Raw genomic sequence first — 13,727 nt, forward strand, 5'->3', positions numbered from 1 at the left:
ATAATCAAGGGAAGTTAGTGACCGTAATTATAATTTAATTTTTAAAATTTAAGGTCCCTCTTACAGTTTTAAATCAATTTTTTGCTTCTAAAAATATTATTAAACTTCTCTTAAATTTTTATAATTTTAAATTTCTGATTAAATGTTTATTACACTTATTAAGTAAATAATTAATTATTATTAATGATTATTATTTTCAAAAATTTTAATAAAATTCTTCACAAGAATTAAATTATTTTCATAAATAATAGCATTCTTTGGAAGGATTCAATTGTTTTTATAAATAGTGAAATTTTTTTGCAGAAATTCAATTATTATCAATATAATTTTAATAAAATTAAAATATCAAATTTTCAATTATAATTATAAAGAGACAAGATTATTTTTGAAAAATTAAAAAAATTTAAAGATTTATTTATTTTCGAAATGAGAAAAAAAAACCGGGAAAAAATTTGGACATAACCGGGAAAATCCGGGAAATAACCGGGAATTTTGTTGAACGAAAATACTAGACACCCTGTATAATCACTATAATCGAATAAATATTTAATTATTTTTTATATTTACTATTTGTAAAAATTATTGCCTCCTCTTTTATCTTCTATCTTATTTTTTTATCTGCTTTTTCAAATAAAATAGATAATCCTCTATTAAATTATAGAAATACCTAAAATTATATATTTCTCCTCTTTTCAAAAATTGCTTTTTCCGTAAATTAATATTTTTTTCCTAATAGAAAAATCCCTTTTCTTACCTAATATTAAATAAATTAAATGATAAAAAAAACTTGTGAACTTGATAACCAATTGCACTGGTTTTTAGAAAAGAAACAAATTTGTATGAAATAATTTTCTTTTTCAATGTTGCCTTTTAGATATTGGTTGAAATTTGATTTGAAAAAATTGAAAAGTAAATTGATAATAAATTTTGATATTAGGTAGTTCAAAAATATTACCTTCCATCTGATGCTCAATTAATGAGTCTGGTAAGGCGTGTTGTGCCGCTTCTTCTAAATGAGAATGTTGTCTAGCTAGTTGTTCAACCATTTTTTCGATTCTTTCTTTTTGGTCTCGTTCGTGCTGTACCATTTTTCTCCATTTTGGTTCTTGCTGTTGCGCCAATTGTAAATAATCGCTGCTTGCCTGAAAATATTAAAAACTGGTGAATGAATTAAAACATAAGTTATTAGAAACATTCATAATTTTGAATATTATTAATTCTTAATTTAATTGTTAAATTGATAATTACAATGTATAGTGCTTTGTATTTTTTTAGTTAAATCTTAAATGTTCCTTAAATTTTTATCGTTTAAATGAACGTCGATATTTTGTTACTATTTTTTTTAGTATTTTAACAAAATTTATTTGCTTGAAGGAAAATCATTTGAAGCCAAAAAATTATTTTTTATTAAAAAGATAAACTTTCAACTGTGAGTAAATGTTAAATTTATATTAATTTTCAATTTAGTATAGTAATTTTTAAACGTGGGTGAATTTCACAACGATTGGAGGAAAAAAAATACTATTTTTACCCAGAAAACAATATTTTTTGTTTACAAACTATTTTTGAATTGTTGATAATATCCAACAATCTAAATATCAAAATATAAGAAGAATTGATTGTTACTAAATGTTTGTTAGCCAAAAATTTGAGTTGAAAAATATTTTTTCTATTATATTGTCGATTTTATAAACGTTGTAAATTTCACCAAAGGTTTTTTGAAAATACAGAATAAATAGTTAAAAAATAATTAATAAATTAATTAATTAATAATTAATAATAATAATTCACAGAATAAATAGTTTCGTTCATTTGAAGGTTCAAAATTTTGTAGTGAAATTGAATGTAATGATTGTGTATAAAATTATTATTTTTTGTTGCCTTTCACGAAAATTTTCCAGATAATAGTAGAATAATCTTACGCTAATCATCGCAGTGGCAGCCACACGAAAAAGTGTGGCTCGTTCGGTAAGGCTTTTTACTTTTGTAGATAATTCATGGGAAACAGGTTCCTGAGTCTCTAAATCAGTTATGCATTTTTGAAGATTTGATCCTTTTTTCACTAGTAGTTCATAGCATGATTGCAAGTGTTCCAATCTTTCGGATAAGTCTTTTAATGTTGAAACTTGTTCCATCTTCTGATTGGCATTGCCTTGGTATTCCTCCTCCTCCTCTTCTGAAATAATAATTCGACATTATAATTGAAAATAAATTCATGTCTAATTAATTTTCAAATAATCCTTCCAAATAACAATGCAATAGCAGGGCTCGAAATAGGTCCGTAAATCCCGTAAAAGTCCGTTTTTTTTTGGAAAATGGTCCGTAAAGTCCGTAATTTGATTGAGAAAAAACGAAAAGTTCGTAAATTGTACGATATAATTTGAATAATTTTAGAGAAATTACAAATGATAAATAATAATAATAATAATAATAATAATAATAATAATAATAATAATAATAATAATAATAATAATAATAATAATAATAATAAAATTCTTCGCAGAAATTCAATTATGTTCAAAAATTTTTAAAAATTCTCATCAAAATTTCAATTATTTTTAAAAATAATTAAATTGTTCTCTGAAATTCAATTACTTTCAAAAATTTTCCTCAATTCGCAATGATTTTCGATATTTACTATTTTTATAAAATTTTCCAAAAGAATTCAATTATTTAAAAAAAAATAATAATAAAATTTTACACAAACTTTTAATTATTTTCAAAAAATAATAAAAATTTTACAGGAATTTCATTATTAAAAATTTTTTTTTAAATTTCTTCGCAACCGTTCAATTATTTTTATAAATAATAAAATTTTTACCGGAATTCAATTATTTTCGTAAATAATAAAATTCTTTTTAGGAATTCAATTATTGTCATAAATAATAAAACTCATTGTAGAATTTCAATTATTTTTAATACAATTTTAATGGAATTCCTCGAAAAAATTCTTAAAAATTTTATTAAAATTTGTCAAAAGAATTCAGTTATTTATAAATTTATAGATAAAATTCTTTATGAGAATTCAATTTTAAGAAACATGCAATTATTCAATAAATTTTTTTTGTATTTAAATAATTAAATTCTAGTTGAATTTTCTAATAAAAATTAATTTAAAAATGGATTTCAGTTAAAATTTTAGATTATAATTGAATGTTAAAAGCATTAGAGCATAAATTTTTAGAAATAATTGAATTTTGAAAAGATTTCAGATTAAAATCTTTGAAAAAGTTGAATTTTTCATATTTTTAACTAATAATTCTGTGTAATTATTTTTTTTTTTTTTAAATCTTTAATTGCGGATGTTTTTAATATTATTTTAAGTTAATTTATATTTAATTGAAGAATTTACAAATAATTGAAATTTTGTGAAAATGAATTTGAAAATTCTTAAAGAAGTTTTTCAAAAATTATTAAAAATATTGGATTTATAGAAGATGTTTAGTTAAAAATACGAAAAAAAAATTAAATTTTGTAAAAGTTACAAATTATTGCAAAAATTTAATTTTTTTACAGGTAATAAAATTCTTCGCAAAAATTAAATATTGTTCAAAATTAATAAAATGCTTCTTAGGGATTCAAATTCTTGAAAAATTTAATTATTCTTAAAAATTTTATTATTCTTAAAAATTTTATTAAAATTTGTTGATAGAATTCAATTATTTGAAAATTTGTTGATAACGATTCTTTATGGGAATTGTATTTTAAGAAACATTCAATTATTCAATAAATTATTTATTTGCATTTTATTTGTATTTAAATAATTGAATTCTAGTAGAATTTTCTAATAAAAATTGATTTAAAAATTAATTTCAGTTAAAATTTTAGATAATAATTGAATATTAAAAGCAATATAGCGTGAATTTTTAAAAATAATTGAATTTTGAAATTAATTTTTTTAAAAAAGTTTAATTGAATTTTTTAAATATTATTTTAGGTTTTTATTTTTTAATATTTATTTAATTAAAGAATTTACAAATAATTGAAATTTCGTAAAATTTGAAAATTTAATAAAATTTAATAATTTTCAAAGAACTTTTTCGAAAATTATTAAAAAATAATTGATTTAAAGAAGAATTTTAGTTAAAAATTCTTGTAAATTATAATTGAATTGTAAATGATTTTATAACTCGGTCATCTTTAATTATTACATATTATAAAACATGAAGAAATCGATGATTCCGAGTCGAAGACTCGGAGTTATCGACATCTTCATGTTTTATAGTTATGAAAAATTTAATTTTTAGTTTTAAGTAAAATGTTCTCTTATTTGACTCGGACTGTTTATTTTTTTTTTTGTCAGTATTTGGTAATTTTTCATTTTTGGTCTGTAAAGTTTGTATTTTTAAATACTTTCACTGGTTCGAGCCCTGCAATAGATATTAAGGAATAAAAAGAAGAGTTTAATATTCTTTTGTTTAAAAAAAAAAAAAAATGTATACCTGACTCCAAGGCTTGAATGGCTTTTGCTTTTGCCAATTCGAGTGCAGTGACCCATTGTTGTCGTTCAACTTCGGTAGATGCTTTGATGTGAAAAGTTTGAGTAGCACCATTGCTCACGATAAATGTACAAGCGTCCACTACGTGAATTAAGGCCCCGTGTAAAGATATTGATCCTCGACATGTGTGTGAAATTTCGGCAGGATGTCTAAACAGAGAAAAATAAACAAATTCTTCCTATGCTAAACAGTTAGATAATCGCATAACTCATTGAGATTGAGTTTCAAGATATTTATCATCATTAGATAAAGCTCTTTAATGTCAATCCGAATAAAGCAAATTCCTTGTTTAGTTGTCTATATTAGAGTTGATACTAATTTTTTTAATAGTTTTGAAAATCAATTTTTGTAAAGAATTTTTTTTTCTGCATTTATTATTAAATCAATTTTTACTGCAACAGGGTTGCCACAGGTCAGGGAATTCATGGACAAGTCGGGGATTTTTTATTAAAAATACTGGAAAAATTAAATTTTTTAAATTCATAAAATTTTTGAAAAAGTTACAAATGATTGGAGAAATTTAATTATTTTCAAAAGTAATAAAATTCTTCGCAGAAATTCAATTATTATGTCAAAAATTTAAAAAAATACTCGTCAAAATTTCAATTATCTTTATAAAATTAATAAAATTCTTCTCCGAAATTCAATTATTTACAAAAATTTTCCTCAATTCAATGATTTTCAATATCTAGTATTTTAATACATTTTTCCAAAAGAATTTAATTATTTAAACAAAATTTTGATAAAATTCTATACGCAATATATTCAATTTTTTTCATAAATAATAGAAATTTTACAGGAATTCAATTATTTTCATAAATATAATAAAAACACATCACAGAAATTCAATTATTTTTAATATACAATTTAAATAAAAAATTTCTCATCGAAAAATGTAAATTTTTATAAATTTTTATTAATTTTCGTCGAAGGAATTTAATTATTTTTTCTGTGCTCAAATGTTTTTGAAAATTACTGGAGTGAAATGAAAAATATAAAAATTGAATATTTATTTAGTCAAAAATTATTTTTTCATTTGTAAAAACAATATTTTTGCAAAGAAAAATAAAATTAAAAGAAGTAATAAAAAGATAAGAAAAAAATTATTTTTTCAATTATAAAAAATAATATTTTATAAAGAAAATTGAAATTAAAAGAAGTATGTAATAAAAAATGAGTTCAAAAATTATTTTTTCAATTGCAAAAAACAATAGTTTTGTAAAAAAAATTGAAAAAATTTGAAATTGCAATTTGAAATTTGAAATTTAACAAAAATTTATTTATTTACAAATTTTTTATAAATTTCTTCGCAATAATTTCATTATTTTCATAAATAATAAAATTTTTAAAAAGTTTTCAATTCATTACAGTAATTTTTACTAATTTATTAGTAAAATTTAAGAATTCAAAAGCAAATTTTTACTAATAAATAAATTATAGTAGAAATTACTAAATTATTAATAAAATTTGCTAATTCAAAAGCAAAAATACGTTTTTTTGAATATTTTTGAAGTAATATAAGTATTTCAATTTTCAATTAAAACTATATTAAAATTAATTGAATTATTATAAAAAATAAAATATTTTATTAAAATTTTGGAAAATAATTAAATACTTTAGAATAATTTTATTAAAAATTCTAGAAATAATTCAATTCTTCAAAGAAAGTACCTATAGGTATTAAAATTGCATTTGAAAATAATGAAATTTCTGCGAAGAAATTTATTATTTATAAAAATAATTGAATTCTTTCAAAGAATTTTTATTAATATTTACGAAAATAATTGAATTGTTTTAAAGAATTTTAGTGAAATATTTTTTAAATAAATGAATTTAATTATATTACAATTAAATTAAAAATAGTTGAATTCGTGCAAAGAATTTTGTAATTTATTAAAATAATTAAATTCTTTAGAGGAATTCAATTCAAATTAAATATTGGGAATAATTTAATTCATTTATTTTAAAAATATTTCACTAAAATTCTTTAAAACAATTCAATTATTTTCGCAAATATTAATAAAAATTCCTTGAAAGAATTCAATAATTATTTTTATAACTATTAAATTTCTTCGTAGAAATTTTATTATTTTCAAATGCAATTTTAAATTATACTTTCTTTGAAGAATTAAATTATTTCTAGAATTTTTAATAAAATTCTTCTTAAAGTATTTAATTATTTACAAAAATTTTTTATAATAATTCAATTATTTTTAATATAGTTTTAATTGTGAATTGAATTACTTATATATTACTTCAAAAATATTTTTAAAAAAACGTATTTTTGCTCTTGAATTACCAAATTTTACTAATAAATAGAAATTTCTACTATAATTTATTTATTAGTTTAATTTAATTTAATTTGATTTATTTATAATTTAAAATAATGATTTTATCACTCGATCTGGTCATGTTTTATAATAATATTCTTTCAAGTTATTGAATTTCAAAAGGTTCGAATTTGAAATTTTTTTTTTATGAAAAAATAATAATTATTAATAAAAGTAATTAAAGTAATAAAATTATGTTAAAAATAATTATTGTTGTTTCGAACAATTTTACAATTACGGAAATTCGTAAATAAATATGATAGAGCATTTTTTTTTTTTGAGTATCTAATAATTTTTAGAGTGAATCAGAATATTCTTTAGGGTCAGAGAAAAAGTTAAAATAATTTTGACTGGAAATCAGGGAAAAGTCAGGGAAAAAGAAAATTAAATTTTTGTGGTAACCCTGTGTAAAGAAAATTTTCAAATTAGACTAAATGTATTAATTTAGAACCAATTTTAGGAATTGAAGTAAAAAAAATGAAGCTTTATTACCTAAACGGTTATTCTAAACGGTTTTGATTCAAAACCCCCTTTGTTCTAATTTGACAACTTTTTTCTAAAAAGAAATAATGGGTTTATAAATTTTTGTTTTTTATGATAAAAAATGCTTTATATTGTTCGTTTAATATAGTGACACGCTTTGAAGAGAGATGTCTAAGAAGCAAATTTGTTTTAAGCTTCCTATACTATTTTTGCCTTTTAAATGTTTCTGTTTGATTTAAAAGTAAAATTTGCTTTTCTAAATTGTTTTCGATGAAGACAAACATTAATATAGTTTATATTTAGAGGATTTTGTGTATTTTCGGTATTTTTATTGCAAAAGTTATCTAAAATTTTTGCTGCTTAGATACCATTCTTCGGAGCGCAAATTCTAAGTATTTGTACCAGAAAAATTATACAAATACTTGATATAAAATTTAATAACATGCATTAAAATGTTGCATGCAATTTAGAATTTGCATTATTAAATAATCTAAGTTGAAATATAAAATAAATCGTTTTACCCTAAGGAGGCTTTTTAGTCATAACAGAAATAATGGTTTCAAGCCCTTGTGTTTTTGTATTATTTTTTTTAACAAAGCGATAAGTGTTAGTTGAATTTTATTACAAAAAGAGGAGTCAATTATTCGAATTTTAAAAATACATGTTTTACAAATTACAATAATAAATTAAATCACATTTTACAATATTGTCGAATAATTATTTTTTGTAAAATCTTTTTCTAAAGAGAATAAGAATAAGAAGAAGAAGAAGAAGAAGAAGAAGAAGAAGAAGAAGAAGAAGAAGCCTGTGAAATATTATGAATGAATATTAAAAGAAGCGTAAAAATTTATCTTCTGTGTGTGTGAAAAATGAGTAGAGAAGCAATATATGTCTCATGTTTTCATTGTGTCGAGATTCTTTTCCTCCATACGAATTGTTTTGATATCGCACAAGATGAAGAATTTGATTGTAAAGCATAAAGAATTCGAAACCTTGATCCCCAATGCAATTGTCAACAATATTTCAAATATTACGTTATATAACTACATGACTTTAATAGAAATGCAGGTGCAAAGTGGTGTATTACGTAACAGATTTGAAAGTAATTATACCGTTTCTGCATTACATGACAAATGGAGTTTTTAAGAATGATATGGAATGGAAAAAGAGAGACAGAGAGACAGAGAGTGAGAGAGAAAAGTAATGATAGATTATGTCTTGGACAAGAAACACAAACAAAAAAGTTTTTTTGGACACAAAATCTTGAAGGCAGACAATTTTATTATTATACATCATCACAAAACTAAAAGAAAAAAAAAGAGGACTTAATCGCCGGAAAAAATTAATTATACCGTAAACAAATGGAAGGATTAAAAATGTTTGGACGAAACAATTGAATATAATTCTTTTTCTTTTGTTAGAAGACTTTAATATATTTAAAGGAGGGTCAGGATTTCGGCGATTGAATTTTTTTTTGTTTTTACTTACTCGGAGGCTCTGCCAGCCCTCCGCTTGCGTCGCGTAGATATCTTTGGCCCCCCTGTTGGTTCAGCCCTAAACAGTCCATAAAACAAATAGGCCCTTTTTCACATATTGTGCACAATTTATTGCAAAAAGAAAGGAGAAACAAATTTTTTTCTTTTTTTGCCAAAAATGTAAATTTTTTCTAATTTTGCAATATGTCTAAATTATATTAATTATATCAAAGAATAAATGGGTTTAATATTATATACTGAAGTAATGTGTTTCTTCTCGATTGTATAAAAGTGTTTCTGTTTCATTGTCTCTAAATTTAAATCAGTGAAATATTATTCATTCTTAAAGACTCATTAATTATTCATCATCTTCATCATCTACTTTGCTTTCTTTTCTTCATTTGACGTACTTGGAAAAATTTTTATTTTTTTTTATTTTTATAAATTTTGGTGATATTGAAAATAAATTAAAGATTACAGGGATCACAGTCCCCTGTTTTACTTAATCCCATTTTTTTTAATCCCTTTTTATCCCTTAAAATACCTAAAATCATACATTTTCTTCCCTTTTTTCTTTATTTAACAACAAAACGAATAAAAATTGTTTGAAAGATTTTTGGTTATACTCGAAGAAAAGAATTTTTACTTTTTGCAAACTTTGAAAAAATTATAGTTTTTTAAAACTTACGAATTTTTTTATACAACTTTTGCTATTTATGAATTAAATTCCCAAACTATTTAAAAATTTCTGTAAAATCCTACTATTTTCAGAATAAATTTTACTCAATTTAAAGTATTTTTTTTACTAATTGTCAATAGAATTTACTACTATTATAAAATTGACTCAATATTTACTCTGGAAAAAATGATTTTTAATAACAAAATTTACTATTTTCAATGTTAATTTTTTTACAAAAGTTATTCCAATTTTTCTTGAATATGATGCAATTAAGTAGCTACCAAAATTTCTTATTTTTAGAGTAAATTTTACTATTTCTGAAGTAAATTTTTCTAATCTTTATAAAAAAAAATTGTCTTCGAAAATAGTAAAATTTATTCTAAAAATAACAATTTTTAATATTAAATTTTACTATTCTTGGAGGAAATTTTACCACAAGTTCGAAATAAATTTCACTAATTTTTTACTGCAATTCATTTCGGATATATAGTAAAATTTATGGAATTTTAAAACAAAAATTGCATTATAATAAAAATTTTGATTAAAAATTTAAAAAATTACAGACAATAGAAAAGATGAAAATAATTATACCTATCAATTAATTACTTCGGTTAAGTTCACAACGTTAATGTTCAACGATTGAACGAAAAAAAAATATTTTTTCTGACAAAAATAACAAAATGTTTTATTTACAAATTTTTCTTTTTCAAATTAATAAACAAAAAATTATGCAAATAATTTTTTATATAAAAATATAAAGAGAAAAATACTTTTTCTTCTAAATCGTTGACTATAAATGTTATAAACTTCACCAACGTAATTAATTAAAAGAAAAAAATTTAACAAATTAAGAAATTTATTAAATTAAAATAAATTAAAATTAAATTTAATTAAATAATAATGATTTCAAAAAGCTGTAACTAATAGAAAAGTAAAAAAAAATTTTAAAATAAATTGTTTACGCTATAATACATTTTTTTTACTCAATTTGAAAATTCCCCCTTTTTAAACTTTTTTTAAAACCTTTTTTCAAAATCACTATTTTTGAAAATTAATATCCCCCTTTTTTCTTATATTTCATGAAAAAATCACTGCGATCCCTGAAAGAAGAAGATTATTTTCGTGTTGTAAAATTAAATTTATTATAATTAATTAATTAAACTAATTATTTTCAATTAAAATGAATAATACTTCTGTATTTAAAATTTAGAAAGAGTGTGAGAAATTTGTGTCTGACAGTTGAAAAATGCAGATAAAATTCTTTAAAATAAGAATAAATAATAAATAACAAACAAAATAGAAAAACAGACGTTTTAATAAAACAGTTTAAAAAAAAGAAATAATAAATATAAAGGTAAAATAAAAAATAAAAATAAATTGACCTGTATTTTTTGAAAGTTATTAAATGATTTGTAAAAATTATATAGTATTTGATACAATTTTTTTTTTGCACAAAATAAAACATTCTTTTCAATTATTAAAATTTTTGAAATTAAAAAATTAAATTATATTAAAAATGAAATTTGCAATTCATTTATAAATAATAGTTTTAGAGTACTCTGGCCTTCAAGAATCTGAAAATAGTACATTTATTAGACGTACACATTAATAGGAAATATTACTTATAAAAATATGAAACGAACTTGAAAAAAATGATTTAAATGAAGTTTGTTTGAGTTTATTGTGCTAATGTAAGTGTCGAAAAAATGTTTTTAGACTGTTTTAATGAAATTTTTTATTTATGATAATTAATTTTAATTTTGTCTTTTTGAATAATTGTACAATCATAAGTAGATAACTCATGTTTTATTAAATTAACAACTTTTTGATAATTAGATGAATATTTGCTATTTTCGCTATTTTTTAACGCAATTAAATTATTTTCATTTATTTATTTACTTATATTTACTGAATAAATAAATTTTTATTTAAATACATTCAAACTATACGATTTTTTAATATCTACTGTTTCTTACTATTTATCATTAAAATTTTATTCTACTTTTTTTTAAAAACAAATGTCAGGCCTTTCAAAAAAAAGTTAAATTTAGAAGTTAACAAGAGCTTTGAATTATATATATATATGAAAGTCAATTATGACATATTTACATAATGACTTAGTCTTTTAGGAAAATCTCTGACAATTAACTATATAGTGTAGTAAGTTCTTTAGAAAAAATAAAAAAATTATTTTGAAATAAAAAAAAAAAAATTGGCGAACAATTATTTTTACTTATGCTTCAAATTATTTGAGACTGTTAACAAAGAAGGATATTTCAAGATTTTACAATATATTTATTTGTTCAGGTCATATATTGACCATCTTATGTTAATTAAAGATGTGAATTTGCAACTTTCGTAACTATAACTCATTAGCTGGCAAACTAAAGTCATCATTAACGCCAGATAGCGTGTTTAATTTTAGAAAATATCTGCTAAACAATATTTCAAAAAACAAAGGCAATAAATCGTTTGTAAAGTTGAATCTTGATTTTTTGAACAAAAATGTAACGTTGTCTTGACAAAGATGAGTGCACTGACTTAGGCTTTGACCTAATTTTACATACTTAACAATGTATTCTTTGATGTTTGTATATATTTTATAACATTTACTTTTTTTTATCAAGGGCCTTAAAAATGAAAAATTTGCATCATTATAATGAAGTGATAATTGTTTAAAAATACTGTCAGTGTCAAATTTCTTATTAAGAGCAGAGACAATATGAATGAATCATTGATTGTAATCGAATGATAAAAGACAGAAGAGAAACAAAATATTAAAACTTGATTTTAATGAAATAATTGACAATATTAAAATGCACAATTTTTGACAAATCTGTGCCAATCCATCGCCTCCAAATGTGGAGCTGGATTATTATTTTTCTTTTTTTTTACATGTTATAAAAGGATCTTAATAAAGAGGGGGGGAGGACTATAGAGAGGCAGGATCGCAGAATATATTATTTTTTTATAAAAAGAAAATGGATTTGCTAAGAAAATTGCTGGAACAATATTTCGAAACAAAGGGCTGCGATCAAAAAGTGTTAGTTTTTATTGACTTTAATCATATCACGTCCGAAAATACCTGTAGTATGACAGATGGCCATTTGACAGGACAAACCATCTGCGCTGATAACCTTTTAAATAGTTAGTCCATTTGAATAGCCAACCCTTCAAATCGCCTGAGCCATGTTGTATTTTAGGATCACTCATCTTTATATTAAACAACAATGCACTATTTCTTTAATGAGATTTTAAACACCGCAATAATCACCGTTCACATGATCATACGTATTGAACAAGACACCATTTTGAAATTGTGTTTTGAAATTATTCCGTAATACACCGCGGAATGAATACGTGGCAAGATCGGCAACAACCGATTTGTAAATATATATTCCCGTCGCTAGGTGGCTAGATAGTCAAATTTTCTGTCCCGAAAATTTAAAATAAATTAGAGAAATTTTCAAATGTCAATAGTACTAAAAATTTTTGTTGTTGTGGAAATGAATTTTACGTCCTAATGTGTCAAACTTTTTTTTGTTTGTTTTTAAACAATTTTGGTATTAATTGTGTACTTGATGATTGTCTATTTAACGTACGATAATTTTACATGTTAATTCTATTAATTATTAACGAGAATTTATTTTTTAAAAATAAGATTAGATAATGAAATAACAAAATTTTAAGTTTGAGACAATTTAGCCCCTGTTTGTAGACAATCTCTTACACTCATGTTTGACTAGCAGATCTAAGTCTTATCTTATTTCCTAATCATAATTTCTTCTGCCTTTTTGGTGCATGTAAAGCCCTAAAATGACTTTTATTTAAAATTTAGTAAATGATAATCTACTACCAAAATTAGGTAGTTAAAAATTTTTTAATACAATTAAATTGATAAAATTAAAATTTTAGAAATAAATTAATATAATAAATAAATACCTAAACGAATGAAATAAAAATAATAAATAATTATTTAAATTAATACAAGAGTAAACAATACAATAAATGTTTAATAATTTATTTATTAATTAATTATTTATTAGAATAATCTAATTATTATTATTATAAAATTATAAATTGTTATAAAATTAATTATAACCCTAAAAATATAATGAATTAATTATTAATTTATTTCATAATTATTATTATTTTTATCTCAATCTTTAATAATATATTATTTTATTATAAATAACAATAATGAGTAAAATAATTTAAATTGATATACATATTACAATTAAAGTTCATTAATAATTAAAAT

The 13,727-nt window shown here is 21.2% G+C and overlaps 1 protein-coding gene across 2 annotated transcripts in view; it reads right to left on the reverse strand.

Annotated features, from left to right (window-relative positions):
- Nucleotides 1–12,794, reverse strand: part of LOC122511330 (oxysterol-binding protein 1) — a 28,163-nt gene extending 15,369 nt beyond the window's left edge. Inside the window, exons 1-5 of one of the 2 annotated variants that reach the window (XM_043626489.1) lie at nt 12,552–12,794; nt 8,801–8,866; nt 4,443–4,648; nt 1,923–2,176; nt 956–1,142 (exon numbers count right to left, since the gene is read on the reverse strand). In XM_043626489.1, the coding sequence (XP_043482424.1) occupies nt 956–1,142; nt 1,923–2,176; nt 4,443–4,648; nt 8,801–8,866; nt 12,552–12,679 (841 nt within the window). In that variant the 5' untranslated portion in view covers nt 12,680–12,794. The remainder of the gene's footprint in view (nt 1–955; nt 1,143–1,922; nt 2,177–4,442; nt 4,649–8,800; nt 8,867–12,551) is intronic. The other variant, XM_043626490.1, reaches the window with a different exon arrangement.
- Between the last annotated feature and the right edge of the window lie 933 nt (nt 12,795–13,727).

Source organism: Leptopilina heterotoma, unplaced genomic scaffold (genome assembly GCF_015476425.1).
Source record: "Leptopilina heterotoma isolate Lh14 unplaced genomic scaffold, ASM1547642v1 Lhet_81, whole genome shotgun sequence".
In the NCBI taxonomy this organism is placed as follows: domain Eukaryota; kingdom Metazoa; phylum Arthropoda; class Insecta; order Hymenoptera; family Figitidae; genus Leptopilina; species Leptopilina heterotoma.